The sequence below is a fragment of the Lytechinus pictus genome, chromosome 5 (assembly GCF_037042905.1).
Source record: "Lytechinus pictus isolate F3 Inbred chromosome 5, Lp3.0, whole genome shotgun sequence".
NCBI lineage: Eukaryota > Metazoa > Echinodermata > Echinoidea > Temnopleuroida > Toxopneustidae > Lytechinus > Lytechinus pictus.
Window position 1 is genome coordinate 30,830,407 of NC_087249.1, and position 21,065 is coordinate 30,851,471.

The 21,065-nt window shown below is 35.8% G+C and overlaps 1 protein-coding gene across 1 annotated transcript; it reads left to right on the top strand.

The window, feature by feature from the left end:
* Positions 1-568: 568 nt before the first annotated feature.
* Positions 569-19,947, top strand: LOC129261557 (uncharacterized protein DDB_G0288739-like). The gene is made up of 6 exons (XM_054899616.2): positions 569-590; positions 8,101-8,253; positions 9,079-9,124; positions 10,423-10,512; positions 11,525-11,611; positions 17,128-19,947. The coding sequence occupies exons 3-6, from the start codon at positions 9,122-9,124 to the stop codon at positions 17,686-17,688; spliced, it is 741 nt and encodes a 246-aa protein (XP_054755591.2). The 5' UTR covers positions 569-590; positions 8,101-8,253; positions 9,079-9,121; the 3' UTR covers positions 17,689-19,947.
* Positions 19,948-21,065: the final 1,118 nt, after the last annotated feature.

Genomic DNA, 21,065 nt, shown 5'->3' on the forward strand with positions numbered 1-21,065 from the left:
ATGCACTGTTAAATGAAGTGAATTCAAGAAGAAGAAAACTTGCAAGATCTCTGAAAATTCTTTGGGACAGAAGTCTAAATGAGCATCATAATGAAATTAGGAATGTAAAAGAACTGGAAAATGCATGTTGTGAATTTTGTAAAAAAATTCAATGTAGAAGGATCTGTAGTCATATTTTAGTCCCTTTTCAATGTTGGATTCAGGATTTGTAGAGGCACGAAGAGCAAATTGGAAAAAAGAGGGGGCACAGATGTCAATTTTCTTTAATAGGTTAATTAGTATTCATATGCATGTTCAATGGGTGATTCTAAAAATACATGGGGGTGCACATCCCTTGTGCCCTTGCCTGGATCCACTACTGTTTTGAGTAGGTGTCATCCTTCCTGAAAATAATTTGAATAATGCTTATTTTGTTGGTTTTGTTACAATGTACATTGCATAAATTATGAATGTAACAGTGTTTCCATCCATTTCTTTCCCCATCCTCTCCCTACCCCATTTGCTCCTTTATTTCTCTCCCCTATATCTCCCCTTCTCTCTTTCCTTCCCACTCTCCTCTGCAGGGCTATTGGAGTGATCACATATATATTGTAAGTATTCAGTACTACAGGTTCTTAAATTAATTTTTCTTCATTGGCTTTTTAGAGTAAAAAGATAGAGCATGCATATACTGTGCATCCTCATAAATGTGCATTTACTTATCTGTCTACTTGTTGTATCTGCATCAGCCCAGCTAAATCTAGATTAATCTGGATTTGTCTGAAATAAACAGGCATGTCTCCTAGGTTTTAAATGTATGACACCATTCTCACTACCTTCCTAGTTTAGTGGAAACTAGTTTAACGTGTAATGAGAACGGTTGAAGCGATCTTCCAAACCGGTTCATAAAACCACCTTGCGATGTAGTTTTCATGATCGCTTTGCCTCTTTAAACTGGTTTTAGCGTAAGTGAGGACACAACCGTTCTTCGCACATTTTAAGCGCGCTACTCCACACACTGTGTGTAGAATGCCTACGCTGCAGTTTCAAATGTCGCGTGAAACATCCCACTGAGAGCGTTCCCGTAGCAACAAGATCGCTTTTCATGAAGTGATTTTAAAAACCACTTTCGGATGATCAAATGGGAACGCTAGCAAAGCGATCTTCCAAACTGGTTTCCTGAACCGGTTTCCAGTAAACTAGTTTTAGAAAGTGTAATGAGAACGTGATCTAGCTTTACAGCAACATTTTAATTGGGATCGGTCTACATAAATCTCAAGCACGGAACTAACATAAATATTAAATGCCCTCTGTCAAATATAAAATATATATTTATTCAGCAAATATTCACAGAAATAATATGGCTATATTAAGTGCTATATAAAAATTGATAAAGATGATATTCATTTCTGTACATGTAGGACTAGATTAACCAGATTTTTTTTGTAATAAGCATGGGAAGTATAATCCCTCATTACAAAATGCCTTCTACTTTTACACATACAAGTAGACTATTCTATACCTTTAGATTCAATCCAGTTTTCTTTGGCCTGATTAAAAAAAAGTGCTTTATGACAAGCAATAAGTGTAGGAATTTAAACGCCATTATTATGTTTATTGTTTATTTTTACTGTTCATTGTCAAATTATGTGAACTATTTGTATACTGTATTTAATGCAGGGTGTATGCTCCGTTGAGCAAATTTGCTCTCCTTTTATTTGTATGCACAATAAACAACACATTTGAAGGTATCATTCGCATTAGAAAAACTATGAGTTAATGAAGCAAAAACCATCTATTCCATGATTATAATTTTTTTAAATAGAATGAAGGTAGATCAGTCTGTATTTTTTTATGCCCTGTTGATGTTGCCCATTTAGTTCAACTGTGTGGAAAGGTATAGCATCCAAAATTACTTTGTTACACTTTCTTATTAATACTTTTAAAAGTCATTTTTATCAGAAGAACAAGGGATTTATGGTAATATTAAACTTTTTTGAAAAAAAATTGTTGTTTTTGGTCACATGGAGTTTCCTGCCTGATTTCCTATATACTGTATATTATAGTCGGGTACAGTTCAGTTTAGAGTTGCGTACCAGAAAGGGATGTGGGATTGCATAAGAATAACAGATAACTGTTATGTTCCATGCATACTACCAAAGAACCCAAGGGAACAAGATCTCAGAGGTCATATGAACTTTCCTAATCATACCACCATAGTGCAATCGTGTAAAACCATACAGTCTTTACAGAACAGGATTTAGATTCTGTAATCTGAACGGAAACTGCTTCACCAGTGTCTCATAGCGCAACGGGAGCCCCACTTCAGGAAGTTTGGTGATCTATGAATCCACTAGATCCATGAAAGGCTAGCAGCGGAAGTCTTTGGCTGTCAGCAGGAAATCTAAGAATGGCTTACTGCTTTTCCTCTTCCTTCCTCAATGCTCCCTGAACATTAAATGTGGATGGTTGTGTTTTGTAAACAGTGAATGGGAGAATTCAAAGGATATTGAAGGGAAAAAAAAGGTAGTGTTTGAGAGACAGGGGAGAGGGGATGGTGGTGTAGTTGGAGGTGATGGAGGTGGGGAGAGGGGGGGGGGGGGATAGCGGTTAGGAGTATTTTAGAGAGCTGAGAGAGCAAGGAGGGAATCAGGGGATCAAGGGAGGGAGGCATTAGGGATCGAAAGTAGGTAGAGAGGGAGGGGCTTTGGGATAGGGAGAATTATGGGTAGAACAGGTGGAAGAAGGGGGTAGGGAAGGGGGCAAGAGATGGAAACTAGGAGATTGAGGCAAAAGAGAAGGGTATTACAAAGGAGAAATAACAAAAATGTAAAATGAAGATTGAGATACTGAAATAAAAGATAAGAGAGTGAATTAATGAATTAATTAAGAAAGTAGGTAAATATAATTAATAATAATAATACCAACATGCTTATATAGCGCATATCACTGCCAAATGCGTCCCTCTGCGCTTTGGCTCTCTAAAAGATATGAGAGAAAAAACCCAAAGAAAACCAGTACAACAGAATGCCAGTTCATAATTTTTCAGCAGTACTCCCAAAACTAATACTGCACAACAAACCCTGTCACCATCAGCGATACTCCAAAAACAAGACAAAGGAGCTAATACAATTACGGTGACTTATCTAGCATCTTACTGAAACCATACGCCAGTGGTAGATCTGTATTATAAGCTTGCCAATTAGTAGCGGCTCATGTTTCAGTGTGAGTAAGACGCTGGCAAGGTGAGGATAGTAACAGGGAACAGCTCCTTGAAACCTGATGATGTACTCCATGAACAGCGACAACGCTCTTGTGTCATCAAAGGACCGTCTTTGTCCGGGATGGTCGGTGCTCGCATTCACAAAACTGACTTGGTCTCAATACTTAAAGGAGTTATCCACAAGTATTGAGTGTCATTGTGCTTCATGCTTTCAAAAAATGTTTCATGTATTTTAGTTTTCGTAATATATGGGGTTATTTTTATGTCTTTTCGTCTTACACGAGACTAAAAAAATAAACCTTTCCATCTTACATATTTTTCAGAATTTCACTGTAAACAGATAATCATAATGTTTTGCAAGACAAAGTAAGAAATAATGAGTGGCATACATGTATCTCATGGCAGAGTCTGAAAATAGTTTCTCTTTCTATTTGAACAAGGAAAAACAAAAATATACATCTAGGCACATTACAAAATGTCCCAGACAACATCCTTTATTACCTTACCCAATTTCATTCTCATTTTAAAAATTATTTTTTTTAGTTTAGAGTTCGAAGTTTTGGTGTCACTCTTCTTAAAGATTTTTGTTGGATGATATTAATAATACATCTACATCTTAAGTAGATAACCAGAGCTCAACATTAGCAGTGGCCTGGTGGCTCTCGGCAACCAAAAATGAGAGTCGGGCCACAAAATTCTGTAAAAGCCTGCAATTGGTGGCCCAGTTGGGCAATCAAAGATTTTATAAATTGTAATGTTTTCTATTGTTTTAGGGCCACCATATTTGCTTTTGGGGCCCACCAAGAATATGAAATTAATGACGGGCCACCAGGAAAAAAACTTAGTGTGGAGCCTCGGGATATATCTCCCTAAAGTTTATAAACATACCATTGTTGAAACTTTGGTGAGTCTTGTTATGAGGGGGGGGGGGGGGACTCATCCTTGGTATTTTAAATTTAATTCAGATAAAATAATACAAATAGAAATTGCAATCCCCTTCAAGAAAAAAAAAATGAATGAAAATATAGGAATTGAAATAAGTCAAAATAAAACCTGAAAAAAATCAAATAAATTTCTCAATAGTTGCACTATTTATTCGTTAGTTTCTATTAGCACTATCTTCATATTACATTAGACTTCCTTTCTAAGTGAGCTACACAATTTAATGACTCGTAAGCCAATTACGGTGCCTTTTGAGGCATTCTGCAGTCTAGTATTATAGGCTGTCATATAACAGTATCAGTATATACACCATCGCGGAGGAAACGATGCCAAATTGTGGGTCGACAGCTAGACAAGGCATGCTGTTGTATGAGATATAATCCAATAATCCAGCCTGAGCCGGGGTCTTCTTTTAATCCTGTTATACTAGCCCTAATATCAAGTCAAAATGAATGTCGGGTCTGTCGTAATGAACTCACAGTCCTACCAGGGAAGTACTGCTTGTACTGAATAGAGGAAGAGGTTTGAGAGGAATTCAGAGAGAGAGGGAGAGAGAGATAGAGACGTGGGGGGGGGGGGGTGGGAGCTAGGAAGGGAGGAGGAAAGAAATAAACAAATTTTCTTTCAAAACCAAATGCCAATGACATTCCCTTCCCCACCAGAACTCCCCTAGAAAAGCCCTGAAAATTTTTCAAAGGAGACTGCAATTTCATTCAAATGTACATTATCAAATTTCCTCCCGCAATTCTGTTTTTTTCTTCAGTTTTGCAAGAATTTATTGCTCATTATAAGAAAACATTGAACCGTTCAATTTCTCATTAGTGTCAGTGGTGTTTGTCATCAAATCAATAACCATTTGCCCAGCCATTGACTTTCAACACTTTGTCCTAATTGTCTGATCCAAATTCAGCTGATTTCACACCCACAAAATAAAAAATACCTTTAATTATGAGAGCTTATTCAGGGATAATATGATATTATCTCTGAATAAGCTCTCATAATTAAAGGTATTTTTTATTTTGTAAATAATTATTGGGTATTTTTATCCGATAAAAATACCCAATAATTATTTTCTGCATTGATACCTACCTGAAACTGACAATTCCTTTTACTTATGAGCCAACAACACCGACAGTCATTATTACAATGGATCCAATTCTCCCTGCTTCTAATCTGAAGTTTTTGTTATTTGCTTTCACTTTATTCCTTCTGCAAATATTCCTGTGACAGAGCTTAAAGAAATTCCTGGAAAGATTTTCTTGAGATTGAAAAGTACCTGGAACTTAGCCACTTAGTTTCTAAGTTATTTTTGGTACTTGCTTTCAAACTTGCAAAATACATGTACTTGGTTTATTTCTGATTGGGTAGAATCAGAAAATACCAGGTGGGTGTTTCATAAAGCTGTTCGTAAGTTAAGAGCGACTTTAAGAACGACTGGTGATCCTTTCTTACGCGCAAAACCATCGCTAATGAATATACCATTTATCAAAAGAAAGGATCACCAGTCGTTCTTAAAGTCGCTCTTAACTTATGAACAGCTTTATGAAACACCCACCAGGTATCTTTGTGATGAGGTGGATATGAACGCACCGATTGATGTGAAAGACCATTAATGAGTTAAAAGCATTCCAGCTCCATTTTGTTTATGATGAATTTATTGCTTCCTGACTTTGTTGATGTTCATATTTATGTTATGTGTCTGTTTTCCAATTCAAATGGCATCATGTTTTCCAGTTGATGGATTGAAATATATTTATTTGTTTGTCATTTGAGTACATGAATGGTGTTTTGTTGTTGAGGAAAATATTTGTAACATAGTACCTTTCAGCTCTTTTATTTTGTAAAAAAAAGGAGATTAGGAATAAAAGATGTGTTTCGTTGCATGCAGACAGCCTTGTGTTCTTGTCTCACTTGCATTGTTTGCTTTTTATAGTAATGTAAAAGAGGCACATTTACTGTATACACCGTGAAGCAGTATATCATATATCCCCTTTAATATCGGAAGACTAAGTATTTAAATTTTTCATTTATGACTTTAGTCAGTATTAACAACATTGTGAGTATTGAATGCAGGCTATGTTTACCTATTAAATAAAAGAAAAAAAAACAAGTACATACATGGATGAATTAAACTCCAAATATTTCATTTTATTATTCACATATTTCATCTAGAATGTTATCTCATTTTGCAAGTATTTTCTTACTGTACACTCCTCAGTGGCAAATGGCAGTCATAAAAGGGAGTTAGATATGGAGACACGTTATGGTTGCATAATTGTATCAGTCATTCAAAATACTATTTTTTTTAAAAACGTTTAAATGCAATGTGGTGTACAGTGATTATAGCAGGGCAGTATCTCTACACAGAAGCCTTACAGGCGAAAATGCATGGAAGTCTTTTTTAATTACGACAATTCAATTAAACTCGCTAATTATCCAGTTGCTCTCAAACTGTTCACCGCCGCACGTAGCTCAGCACGCTCACTTTTAGATTATCTCTGATAAATTTTTTGCATCCAGGTGAAAACGCTCTCCAAACCACATCCCATAAGACTTGAACATGTGCCTTGGCATGTCGGAGCAAGAACACCCTTAGCAAGACATTTCCACGCACTCCATCAGTACAGAAACACCCTTACGCAATGCCCTTATGCGAGCTGCTAAGGGTGTTTTTGCATGCATAGGATGCACGAAAGTGTGGTTTTAAGGTGTTCTTGCACTGACACAACAAATTCTACCCCAGAAAGGAGTTGATAAATGCACCCATTATGAATTAATTTGATTTACTTCCTTCCCCCTTTCAAACCGAGTCCTCTTTCCCTTCTGTCAGCAGTATTCCAGTCGACCCTTTCCTACCCTCAAGAGTAATTGATTTCAATATCTATGGACCGGGTTATCATGGAAATTGAATTGAATTCATCACTTCCTTCTCGCCTTTCATTCTGAATATCCTCTCTCCCTACCAGTCATAATACATTACCCCATCTCTCATTGAAAATCCATCTTAATGTTATTATAATGAGATTGATACTTTACAATCAATTTCTGTTACCCTGTCATACCCCGCCCACAAACCAGTCATAACATGAATCCACTCCTTATTGAATGATGATTTTTAATGTCATTTGGAGTACATGATGCTATAATTTAATCTATTCATCACTTCCCACTCTATCCTCTAACTGAATACCCCCGACCAACCGCAATCAGAGAAACATTATCCCACCCCTCCATTGATCGTTATGTTATTATGATCAAATGAAGCTATTAAATCAATTTCTATGTTTTCTTACCCATTTGGCAATGAGTGACTGACCGTTTATTGAACGAATCTAAATATCTTTATGATATAATCGCGTATCTTTATCTCTCACTGTGTCAGAAGGAATATCCCTCTCCCCTAATAATTTTGATATCTCAATCCTTCTTGAATAGTTAATTTAATTATTATTTTAATTACCTTTATTTATATAATGAACTATTCTGTTTATAAATCAATTCAGTTTATCAATTATCCATCTTTACTTTTACAGAATACCCCCCCCCCCCGAGTTATACCATTACTCCACTCCTCATTGAATATGACTGAGTGTGTTTTAACGTCTTTAGAATGATGTTGCTATTATTTTAATGGATCAGTTTCACCCCCCCCCTCATGTAGAATACTATGAAAATATTTCTTGAATATTGATTGTAATATCGTTTTATTGAATGACCTCTGTCAGATTGGGTGGCTGTCAGTATTCCTACACTCTGAGGTAAATTTTGATATTTGTGAAAATGGATGTCATGGAAATTGGACTGAGTTTATATCTTCCTCTTACCTTTTCAGAAAGGAATACCCTCACCCGACATCACAACATTACCCCACCCCCTTCTTGGATATCGATCTTAATGTCACTCTAATGAGCTATGCTATCATTAAATCAATTTCTCTCTTCCTTGACCCCTTTTAGACTTAGTGGTTTGTCACCGTTCCTCGGGGATGACCAACAAGAGACGTACGAGAATGTGACAGCCCTCAATTATTCCTTTGACGAGGATTACTTTTCTTCCACCAGCGAGCTTGCCAAAGATTTCATTGATCGTCTGCTCATCAAAGACCCAAGGTTTTTATTCTTAACTTACATTTTATTCTTTTTTTACTACTTCTCTGTTTACCCTTCATGGGGATAGCGTTAATGATGTTGATTCAAATTCACAAACAAACCTAAATATAGTGTGTTAAAAAAAGAAAGAGCCCCAAAGCAGCAATACGAAAAAGCGATATCACTTGAAAATTGCATGGAAAAATCTTGTGACATTCATATTTTTGCACAAACTTTTAAAAGAATTTGTTGATTAATATACAAGAAAAAGATACAGTTTATCACTCATTCCATTTGAACTGTAGAAGTAATATATATATTTGATTATTTACCGTAATCAATTAATCAATCCGTCATTTTGAAGGGGGCGGGGGGGGGGGATGGTCACTTCAGATCTCTGATCCTATTCAACTTCTACACAAAATTATGCTGCTCTTTGTCTAATACTGAGCCCCTTTTCACCATGTCTGAATGCACCCATACCCCTTGTTTGTCCTATCACATCTACAGCCCCTGGGTAGACCATAATTGGAGGAAACATTCTCATCCACTCTTATTTTAGATTACGAGGATGGTCTAGCGAAGAAATCTGTGATTTATATCCTCAAGCCCCAGCTCTGTCCTCTTGTTTAGAAAGGTGTGGGGTTGGTCAAACGTAGATTGCGGTTTCCATACACCTCCTTGGGAAATTAGAAGTTCAAGCAAATTGAATGAATCTGCAGTTATACACACCAAATATGTATGTATTGTACTCTTAGATAAGTTTGATAATGATAATTTCTTGTTGTTACTTTGTGTTATTTATTTCATACATTGACTTATTTGTTACTTTTCTCATTTAATCAGAAAACGTGCAACTGTTGACCAGTGCCTATCGCATCCATGGATTATGGTAAGATATTTATTAAAGTAGCATGCCTTAGCTAGTAATATAAAATGGATACCTGTAGCTATGCAAGCCTTAAATGCCATAAGGGCATAATCTCTATCATATACACTCTCTATAGACTTCTTAGAAATGAGAGGTTATAAAGTGAAATAAGCAGTGTCAGATGTTGACATATAGTTGCAGATTTGAAAAACAATTCCATCTTCAGGGTGTATTTTGTGTTTACGAAAACGACCCTTCCCTACAAATATCAACACCTGAAAATTAAATTTGACAGTGATATAAAAGCAAGAACAAAAGAGACAAAGTCTTAGTTTGCTGGAGCATCTTCAGAAATTTACCAATGGATAGAGTACATTTGGCTTCTTTTCGAGGAGGGCAAGTCAAAGCAAGAGAAATCAAAGCCCACTTTCCAGCTGTTTCGCAGTGTGGCTAAACTTAATCACACAATATATTTAGATTAGAAAGTCTACCACAAAATGGACAACCACCCAAAATAATGTCTTGGTGATTTGTTTGAGATATTTGATATTTCCTTACATTTGTTTGACTGTTGAATGAGAAGTGGCTTTGCGGTCATGTGGATGATGTAGATCATGATTACCTGCTGCCGAGATTATACTCTGGAGATAGTAGGGTGTGGTTATAGGATCAGGTTAAAAAGGATTGTTGAAAACTGGCCATTGGAAACTTGATTCTGCTGAAATTGAATGTTGGTTTTGGTGATTTGTCTGAGGATTGTGGGAAGGACAACCAAGTATTATTGTGTTGAGAGAGGGATGAAGGTAAAGGAGGGGGTAGGAGGAGAAGGAGAGGGTAAGGGATGAGGAGATAGGTGAGGAAGGGGAGGACAGAGAGGGTCGAGAAGAGGAGAAAGAGAGTAGAGGGTCTAGAAGAGGAGGAGGAGGGGTTAAGGAGGAGAGAAGGAAGGAAGAGGAGGGGCAGAGGGGATATGGAGAAGGTGGTATGAAGGAGAATGAGAGAAAGATGGAAAAAATGTGAGAAGGAAGTGAGGGGGAGCAGGAGGTAGCGAGGTGGAGGAGATGTAGGGATGAATTGTGATGCTGTGATATCATGCAAAAAGGAGAGAGGAAGAACTATTACCAATACCATTAGGCCTTGTGGGTAGATCTTTGAGTTGAATGGAATTTACAAAAGAAAGTGACAAAGACATTAGGAGCACCAGTACAATTTATCATAGTTCATATTGACTCTGCATCTACCATTTTGCAGGGTTGTGTAATATGTAAAGTTTGGTTTCCACTCATCTTCACAATTGCTTTTCTTTTGTTTGATTTCAGCCTCGAAGCACGAAGCAGAAGGTCCAGAGACAGACCTCACACCTCAACATGGAGAACCTGAGGAAATTCAATGCAAAGAAGAGATGGAAGGTAGTCCAGTTAGACTAGATCCGGACCAAGTCTTATCATAACTAGCCGGGGCCACACTGGAGTTGAATGTCTTGTGACATATCTTGCTCTTAAAATATGTCACTGGTTTTATGAGATTTTTGGTCGTCTGGGGTGGGGCGATGATGAGATAATCTCCCTCCCATCTGTACATAATTTATAATTCAAATGGGGGGGGGGGGAATGGAGGATGACTGAACCAACAAGAAAAGTTAAGTCAAAGAGACATGATGTTACATACTTTAGCTCTACTAAATTTCATTATGACTTTATACAGTCAGAAGATAATTAGTCAAAGTTTATTCTTCACCCCTTACTTTTGTCACTGATGTTTTTTCATATTGTTATGATATGTGAAGTAGCCTCCACATAAGCAGTTCTTATTTTAGGAGACTTTCCTTTACAAGGACTCCGCAGTGACCACATTTCCCAGTTTTCTTTCTTATTCTATTGAATCTTTATGGAATTATAGGTTTGATCAAAACTTAAATCATTCTCAAGTTTCCAGTGCACACTTGGGGTTGGCTAGAACTCAAATTACATAGACTTTTCCCTGAGTTTTATGCAACTTGCCCTTGAGATGCCCCGTTTCCATATAGAAATTGAAAAACCTGTTCATGTTGGCTGAATCTTAATCAACTGCGATTATTTTATTTATCTGTGGAGTTTTGTGGCCCAGTGGATTAGTCTTCTGACTTTGAAACAGAGGGTCGTGGGTTCGAATCCCAGCCATGGCGTAATTTCCTTCAGCAAGAAATTCATCCACATTGTGCTGCACTCAACCCAGGTGAGGTGAATGGGTACCTAGCAGGAATTTATTCCTTAAAATGCGTGTGCGCTGTAATTTTAGTAATTACGGCTGCCAAGCTACAGCTGGGGTAATAATATCCAAGTCCTTTGGAAGCGCATAGAGACATTATTCATAATGTGATATGCGCTATACAAGAACTGTATATTATTATTATTATCTATTTTTCTTTGTATTTTTCCCCAGCAATCGATGAAAGTGGTATCAATATGCAATAAACTCTCCAAGAATGCCAGGCTAAGAAGTGCCAGCACAGCAGTGGATGTTAATGGGGTGAGTAGATTTATTTTTACCGAGTTATCATTGCAAAAAATATTATTTTCTCACTGGAAGTCAGTGCAATGACTGTCCATGAAAAGAGTCATCAGATCCACATTTTACAAGTGTTTTACTCAATGACAGGTTGTCAGTTGATATTTTCTTTTAGTGATATCCTCTTTTGGACCGGCCCAAAAAGCATAGTTCCTATAGGGTAACCGTCATTGATAAAATCCATATTGAACAAAGTACTACTTCATAAAATCATGAACATTACGCAGGTATATCATTTTGTCAGAATTCACAATTTGTTAATTTTGCAGATTTTTAACTGAGGGAGGGGAGGGGGGGGGGGGGCAAAGGGGTGGGTTTTAGACTGGGTAGAGAATAATAAGCATGTAGCTATGGTCACTGATGAGCGACATTAGAAATTTCCAGTCTTGGAATTTCTGTGAGAGTGTTGACTCAATAAATTAGATCTAACTGAAAAACATCCATCTCTAGTACATGACATTTCCCACAAATAAGGAACGATAATTGATGATCATATAAGTAGAAACACACATTATCACATAATCCTACCAGATTTGCACAGATATGCATTCAACACTCCAGATGTATAACCAAAAGTGCCATGCACATTAATTGTTCTATGTTGTATTGTCTAACAACTTACAGTATTTCTTGTAGTTGGTCTGTTGTTCTGACACTTGTTATGTAGTCGTTCCTACCACACAGTGTACCTTCAAGATCATTTCAGTGGAATCCCTCCTTTTGTTATAGTACAGTTGACTGCCACTGTATTCTACATTAATGTTATACATATAACTTATAAGTACATTGTAGTATTGTAATGTTCATGTATGTATACCCTATCTAGTATTTGTAATGTTTTTTTAATCCATGGCTGAGAAGTCTTATCTTATCTAGGATACTGTGTCAGGCCTGTGATTTAGCAAACATAAGTTCCTCTTTTAACTAACTACCGTTATATTCAAGCCAACATTTGTAGGATACTCCAATTATTCATTGGCCCGGCTAGCAACTTGGCTTGGGTGCTTTGCCACGGCATAATTGTCACATACACACATTCCCATTTAGTCATGTTCTTGATATAGCATTGCAAGGTTTGATGATGTAAGAGGGAGTTCCCGATCTATTTGACAAGTGAAGAATTGGCACATGGATTTTTGTTCTATCTCTATTCTCCCACTGTTTGTGAGTAACACATTGCTTTGAACTCAGGTTTATTTCATTACCACCAAATTAAGCTCCTTTGCTATTAAAAGCTAATATGGCAACATTCTTCAGTTAGAAGTTTTAAAAAGCTGTTAGTCCTTTATATAGGAGTTCCTTTAATTGTGCCTTGAGGGCTCTACAGAGTGGATTTGCACAGGAGAAGTCACATCAATTATCACTGCTATCATTATTGCGAGTTTGTGTGACTGATCTTGAGCATATTCACACATATTGTAGACATCATATGATGGTCCAGTAGTAGGTGACCGACAAGGCTTAGGGTTCCGATCCCTTCCAGTGGCCAAACACCCTTCAGCAAACCGCAGTCTCCATGCACTCCTCTTTGGCTCTCAAATAGAAATGAATGAACTGAGTGATTAGGGATTGGCAGCATTTTGGATGTCGAACAGGAAAAGAGTGCTTGTAATAAGTAAATATCAGGGTGTGTTTATACTTTAAACTTGTCTTTAATTCTAGTTCTGTCTTTGTTTGGTGTTTGTATTTATGTTTTGTCATGAAAACTCCCCTGACAACACAACCGTTGTTTGCATCTTGAATTTCCCAAGTCCATTTGCATCATGGATCTCTCATGAAATTATGCCTATAGGAAAGAAAGATACGCTGTCATTACCATCGTGTACCATCTACCCTTTTCATCTGTAATTGTTTCGCATCATCCGCTTTGTTTTCATGTAGAGACGAATCCGAGTTCTGAGAAAGGTACGTTTTTTGTTTCATGCATTCAAAAAGCTCTTGGATAGATGTAGTTATGATGAAGATTATTAGTATTACTCTGGGACTGGTATGAATCTAAATGCTTGTCATCCATACAGTAGGTGTATAATTTGCTACAGGCCATTTTGGTAATGTTCCAATACTTGATGCTTCTGTAAAGTGCCTGAATGTCATAATTCCATTCACCCTTTACAAAAAAAGTGTATTTTACAATAGGCAGCTTATGAATAGCTAACGTTACTTGCGAGGTGTGGCCGTTCATAATGCAATGTATATCTCGACTTGTTTTGTATCTGATGTATTGAATAATTCATATCTTAATAGCTGAATGCTTTCAGTTTGGTCATGTTCTGCAAGTCGTCTGTTGGTTTTCTTTTAAATGAGCGGACATTTTGTATACAGTAGCCTCTTTCAAGCCAGGTGTACTAGATTAATTGCTGGAAATAATGCTTCATTGCTACCAAAGGGTAATTTGGCTAAAACAAGGATGTAAGCAGAAGCCAGGATTGAGGCTAGGATTTTGCATTATCCATGAAATAGTCATGTTTTGGTTAATATTTAGGCTGTAACAGGTATCCCATGATGCTGCTGATACTTCAAGCATGCCATAAGACTGCCACGTCTTTGCAGTATACTGTAACTTGCCAAAATAAGAGGCTCTTTATATGTTAATGCCTATTTTGGGGAAAATATAGAAAGCGATTAAACTAGTTTTAGAAAAACAAATAGGGGGGGGTGAATTGTTAGCTTTGATATAGCTTTCATTAAAGCATCAATTATTCATGCACTGGAGATTCCTGATACAGATTTAAAATTTTAGCACATAATGTATTGGATGACATTGGATTTATTGTATCACAACTTCAGAATGTGAAATATTGCTTTCAAACTTCATTGGGCAGAAAGAGGGAAACTGAAAGAGTGCTATAATTATTTTTATAATTATTGGATGTTATTTCCAAGAAATTTCCAAGAAAGAGTGACAACACAATGACTTTCTGTTATGACAGGAATTGGAAAAAAGAGAGAAAGAGAAGATGGGGAAAGGAGGGAATGAGAGATATAGGGAGGTCGAGTTAAGAGAGAAAAAAAAGTTCAGAGGAAGAAAAATGAGTAAAGAGGGATTGAAAGGAAAAGACATCTCAGTTTCAGTTTAGTCCTGCCATGAAAGCTTTTGAGGAGATATTTTTCTACCCGCTTTTTTCTTGAATATTAAAAGAAAAGTGTGTGATTTTCTTTGATCTGGTTGGAGCTCCAAATACATGTACTGTATTGGTTTTACTTGATGAGAGATGATTTCTGAAGCAAAGGCCCTTGAAGCTACTTCAATATAATTGCTGGTCATCAATCCCAGAAGTTTCTCATCTCACTGGTTGTAACTTAAACTCGGAGCATTGTCTGTATGTTTCAATTTGTTGTCGTTTTTAGAAAATGTGAATGAGGGAACTCACTATAAAATTGTCAACAGTAGATGGCAGCAACACCAATGAAGTTTAGGTGGGAGTTTCTGGTGGGATGTCGCATAGTTTTGTTTACAGTCTCCTCATTTAATATTTATGGTAGTTATTCAACAGTTTCTTGCTGAACAGTATTTTAAGAGGGAGTGATGGATATTTATTGAAGATTGGATGAGAAATAGAATCAGATCAGAATGTGTTTTGAAAATTAAAACTTGTATATATTGGTATTTTAATGTCTTTTCTAAAACAAATGCATGCACATCACAGCAGTAAAATTACTTCACATCGTGTCATGAAATAAATGACTCTAAAAAAAGATGAATAGTTTTCCTATAAAACAAACTGTATGACATGGTTATGCCTATGCATTGGAATCATGCATTTAAAAGTTCTTGCTTGCTTGCTTGTTAGTTTGCTTGTGCTTTCATTGGCTTGCTATTGTGCATTGTTTGCAACCATTAAAAAAAAAAGCTTCATTTGAAATCCTTTCATATTTATGTTATTTTCTCTTCATCTCATTTTTTGTGTTTTATTTGTTTTGTTTACACTTGGCGGGAGCTTGCAGTCTCTCTTTGTGAGTCTGTGTAAGTCATGCAATAGAAACAGATTTCACTTAGAAATGATGTTAATTCACTAAGACCACAACAAATGTCACAGCCTAGCTGCAACTGGATTTGTGAAAGAAATTTATGAAAAACTCGGCAAACTTCCCCAAAGTGAAAGTATCATACCATTAAGTTCTATACAAGCCACTCTACAAATGCTTGAGTTTTTGGTTTTTTCTTGAAAAAAATCCTTGATTATTTCCCTTTGAAATTTAGGGAAATTTACTATACTTTCAATTAAATGTCAAATAGAAAAATATTTGCAACAACTCTTTAAAGCTTCTTCTGAAAATTGTTAATGAATCATTGAGAAATTCCTGATTTTTTCAAGATTCCCACTTTGCATAAATCCTATGATATTATATATATTTTCAATAATGGAGCCCCTTCCCCTCCCCCAAAATATTACCAAAGTTATCAAGGTATTTCTTTCTTTCAAAATCCAGTAGTAGTTGATTTTTCAGTTGTGTATTGGCTGTACTCTTCATACAATGTTCATTTTTTATTACACTATTATCACACATCATCACCCTTTCACGCACTCATGAGTTCACAAACTAAAAATTACATGGTGCTGCAGTTACATGCTTTGTGACTTACGTAAAAAAGCAGATCACCAGAATTCTTCAAATGCCCCCAATTCCAAGCAATATATACACGCTATAAGCTGATGTCAGAAAGGGCTCCACACCAATCAATGTGTGGGGAATACGGCTACATAATTGCTTCATGGGGCATATATGTAGAACTTCTAAACATTCTCAAATGAAAGGAAAACAGGAAGTAAAAAAGTATACATCCTTGGTAAAAAGCTTCAACTAAATGTTTGTTTTAATTATTGTGCTCACAATTGTGGAAAAATGAGCCAATTGCCAAGAGACTTTTTTCGTGTCTTTAAGCATTCAAATGCCCTGGAGTCCATTGTAAGAAAGTTATTTTGATGAAGGTGGTAACTACCGTGGTAACAATGTGCCAATCTAATTCAAAGATTGCATTAAAGTTACCATAAGTGGCAAAGTCTGTTGTAGAACATATTTGGGTCTGATATTTCTTATTTTGATAAGATATGAATGAATATCGTCAAAGTCACATTCTTTGGGAGTTTGTTTTCTTTCATTCAAATTCATTTTTGTTGAAGCCAACATTTCTTTCTTATATTCATTTTCATTAATATCATCCAATTCAGATGTGCTAATATGTTTTTATTCATTTGATTTTCAAATGTTTCATATAATTTGATTGTTATTAGTTATTTTGTTTTTGTTTCTTTTATATTTTCTCACACCATGTCTTATGATTTGGCTGCTCACGCACACGGCTCTCTTGCTCCTTGCATCTCTCTGCAAAACATCTGAAAAAAAAAACCATGAAAAACATGAAAAAAATTATTATTCTGCTTTGCAATGGCTGCTGTGGCTTAACACTTTATGCTCATCTGGGTGGTGGTGGTCTCTCTCACGTTTGGTGTAACGTGACTGCACTCTAACAACAGGCTTCCATGACACTAACACCTTTTGATGAAGCACCGGTGTCAACTGATAATGAATATGATAGCCCTGGGATTGTAGATAGTATTGTAGAGGAAGAGGAGGAGGAAGATGAAGATGAAGAGGAGGTGGGGATAAAAGGGAAACCCACCAAAATAGAAAGTGTAGAACAGAGTGTTAGTTCTGTAGAAAATGCCTTGCACTCTGAGAGCACCCAACTAACACCAGAGGCGCAGGTAGTGTCAATCAGTGGTAACACTGCACTCGAGCCTAACACCATGAATGTTACGGTTCCATCTCGTGTGTTGACTAACGATAGCAATAACAATAACAGCAATAATGACTTGTCTAACTATGCACGTAGCCGTAAGACTATTAAAACTAGGAATGATGGGAAGGGTGAACGTAAGATATCAGAGCCTTTAGAGCAAAAACAAGATAAAGAGATAGTTGGGAAGATGTCTGAGTTACCATCAAACACACAGGCACTGAGTGAAGATGAGATATTGATGATTGTGGTGGGGGTTGTTGTAGTATTTGGATGTTTCTTGGTAGTTCATGCCTAGATTCCTTTTTAAAAGGTGAGGGCCATTAAATTTGATTGTTGATAACATTTGCAGATTATTTTATTTCTAAGATGTTTTTTTTTCATTATCAATAAACATGTACATAACTGTAGAAAGTTGTGTAAGCAACGAGTCTGAGTTTTCTGATGGGGAAAAAGGTCTTCACAATGTGCTCCTATTTAATTATTATGACCGTCATAATCTATTTTTTAAAATGATTTTGCAGACCAAAAACCCCATTAATGTGGGATTGAAATGTTAGATTTGATTAATTACAACATGGAGCTATGCTTTATAGCATTCAATATCATATGAATGAACAGTTGAATAGAGCCCTCTGTTGTTACATTATAAAACTAGTGTTTTTTTTTCTACGTGCAGTTACAGCAATTTGATATTTTATCTGGCTCTTCGGTACCATGATCAATTGATAAATTTAAGGAGGGGAAATAATTCTCATGAATCTAAGAATTATGTGTTATGAATAAATAATCTTGTCTTCAATAAATGCACGTACAACTGAAGTATTGTTTGTCTTCCACTTTTGAAGAAATGTGTGTTTTGATGTCTTTTTTGCGCTTAGATGGAAAAATAAACTTGGTTTGTATTGGATAGAACAACTGTTGCATTGTTGTCTTCCAGAGTTGCACTAACAGTAGTAGATTATATGTATAATTCTGCCTTGTTCTGTCACTCACTCTAACACTTGAAATATTAATCGTAATGATTATTATTGTAAAATCAATCAGATTGCTCCTTGCTAGATATGTGATAGAAATTGATAAATTGTACAACTTTTAATTAGGTCTTTATCTCCTACATGTATGCCAAGTCCATAGAACACCAATATTTTTTACTTCTGTGTCATCGCTTTTCGCACAAATGCATATTCTCTCTCTTGTGTTCTTCCTCCGCTATAAAAGATCGGAGATCAACGGCACAGATAGATATGGGAGGGCCGCAGATTGATTTATTCATGTATTATACTGAAGATTTTATTGGAGTTCATGGTTTTGATAGATACTATAAAGTGAATTATATTTGATATATTTTTGCTCAGTGATGAATATTTTTTGGTGTGTAATACAATTTCTTGATTGATTAATGCTAATTAGTGGAGTGTCTGACTGTCTGATGCATTGTTCTATCTTGTAAATAAAATGACAATAAACATGATACTGTCGTTACGGGGATGCTTCTTAGAAATTATTGAGTCAAGTTAGAAGAATAATCTACTCTTGAGTTTCAATCAGTCTTATAGTGTGGAACAAATTCGAAAATAAATTATTATAGTACAAAGAAGGAAATGAAGTTCATTTTTTTCATTATAATGCAAGGTTATTATTTGTTATATAAATAATATGTATTTTTTGTTATTAAATGTTGCTGTCATAACACATGTACTACTTAATTTTGAATGTATTGCACTTTTACTTTAATTGGCGGGTACTTGTGTGTTATAAGATGGAATTTTAGAGTTTGAGTTCAGAAAATGAATTATCAGCATTATACTAGACAATCAGAATCATGCAATTACTTCTAATGAAGTTGATAAAAGTTTGAAATGTGATCACGAAGATGTCAATAGATCTGATATAATTTTGTATAAATTGTTCTAAAGTTTTAATTCAAGTGTTATTTATGAAATTAGCAATCAGTTTAAAAATGATAGTTTATTAGATGAGTGTGAAGTCAATTATGCAAAATGCTGTTAAAATGTGATCACTGATTTAAAAAAATGTCATTATCTTGTTACTTTTTACAAGATCAACATATTAACATTGAAGGTGATCATTGAAAATTGCATGATATAGACAAGAAGTATCCTCTTTCATTATATTTCAAGTATATTTTTTTACTTCCTTTTCACTTTCGGGCAGTACTTGAAGCATAGCGTTTTTTTATTAAGAAATTTCTAATTTTAAACCGATTCCTATACGTGAGCATTCTCCTGTAATAATTAAAATAAAAATATTGTAATAGATATAGTCATTTGACATTATATGAATTTGGAAACAAAAGAGAAGGCACTTACGTTTTGGTGTGTGTCACTTGATTATCGCATACGCATACATTATGTATGTAATACGTATACATGATACATGCTGCAAACATTTTATATGTAGTGCCAGTGGTCATGGCGAGCCTGCAATAGACAGAATTCATATGGATCCAAAATTGCACAAATGATGTCATTGTAACATGGGCTGAAAGATCATTATCAAGCAAATGACAAGGATCTTTTTAGGTGCCGCATATAATAAAAAATGGAAAAAATGAATCTTATCACTGGATATACTATTTTCATACCCCCCCCCCCCCATACACACAGAGAAAACAAAGCCAATTTTTTTTTCTTCCAAAGTTCATCCTTGTTAGTTCTATACTGTTTTTAGCTGTAGAGGGCCCCATTTGGGGTTATCACTTCCTCTATATACATGTACACATACAGGGAGGAGAGTTGAAACAAGTGATTTGAAATTCAAATTGAAACATTAATGTTGTTTTCACCATCACACGACATATCTTTTCAGGTTTGATGAGAACCTGCTTGTTCTTATTGGAAAATTATTGATTTATTTTTTTGTAAAACATGTATGCAATCATATTGCAACTCAATCAAAGATTTATTCTAGTTTTCAAAGTCATCTCTAAACTCTCTACGAATATACCGACTCTAAATGAAGTACTCTTAACATCTTTAATCTACATAAACCACCTTTATAAATTCAAGGCATAGAGTCTGACTAAAACGTATTAGATTTAGTCAGCTCAAAGGAGAGTTATTGTGGAATATGATGCCCCAGTATCACAGCCATTTATGTACACTCAAAATTTATTAGCAAGACTTTGAATTTGGTTCATAGGAAAGTCAATTGGTCTTGCATGCAGTTCTGCTTGTCTCACTTGAACTTTGTGGACATAGTCTCCTTTATATTCGTTCAATTTCCTAGTGTTTTCCATAAATTTCAAGACCATTATGTTTTTGTGGTGCTATGAGTAATATCTTCTGTCATTATGATAATCCCTTATTATAGTTTCATACCTACCAATAAGCATGCATTTCTTCATGATTGAACTTGAAAATACAATTTTTTCCCATTTCATCTGAAAGCGCCCCCCTCCCCCATGGAGAGTGAAAAGACAATTGTGATTTTCCTATAGTAAAAAAACATGATCTTTGTGAGGGAGTTAAATGTCTCCTTTACACAGTCAAGACTATCAGGTAAAATTCCTGTTAGGAATTCTGTATGCTCGTTTATTTATTTTGAAAAAGAGGAATTTATCTCCAATATCCAGCATACTGGTGCATGTGTTATGGAGGTCGGGTGAAAATATTCCATGTATTAATGTCCCTCCCCCATCCCCTTAAAAAT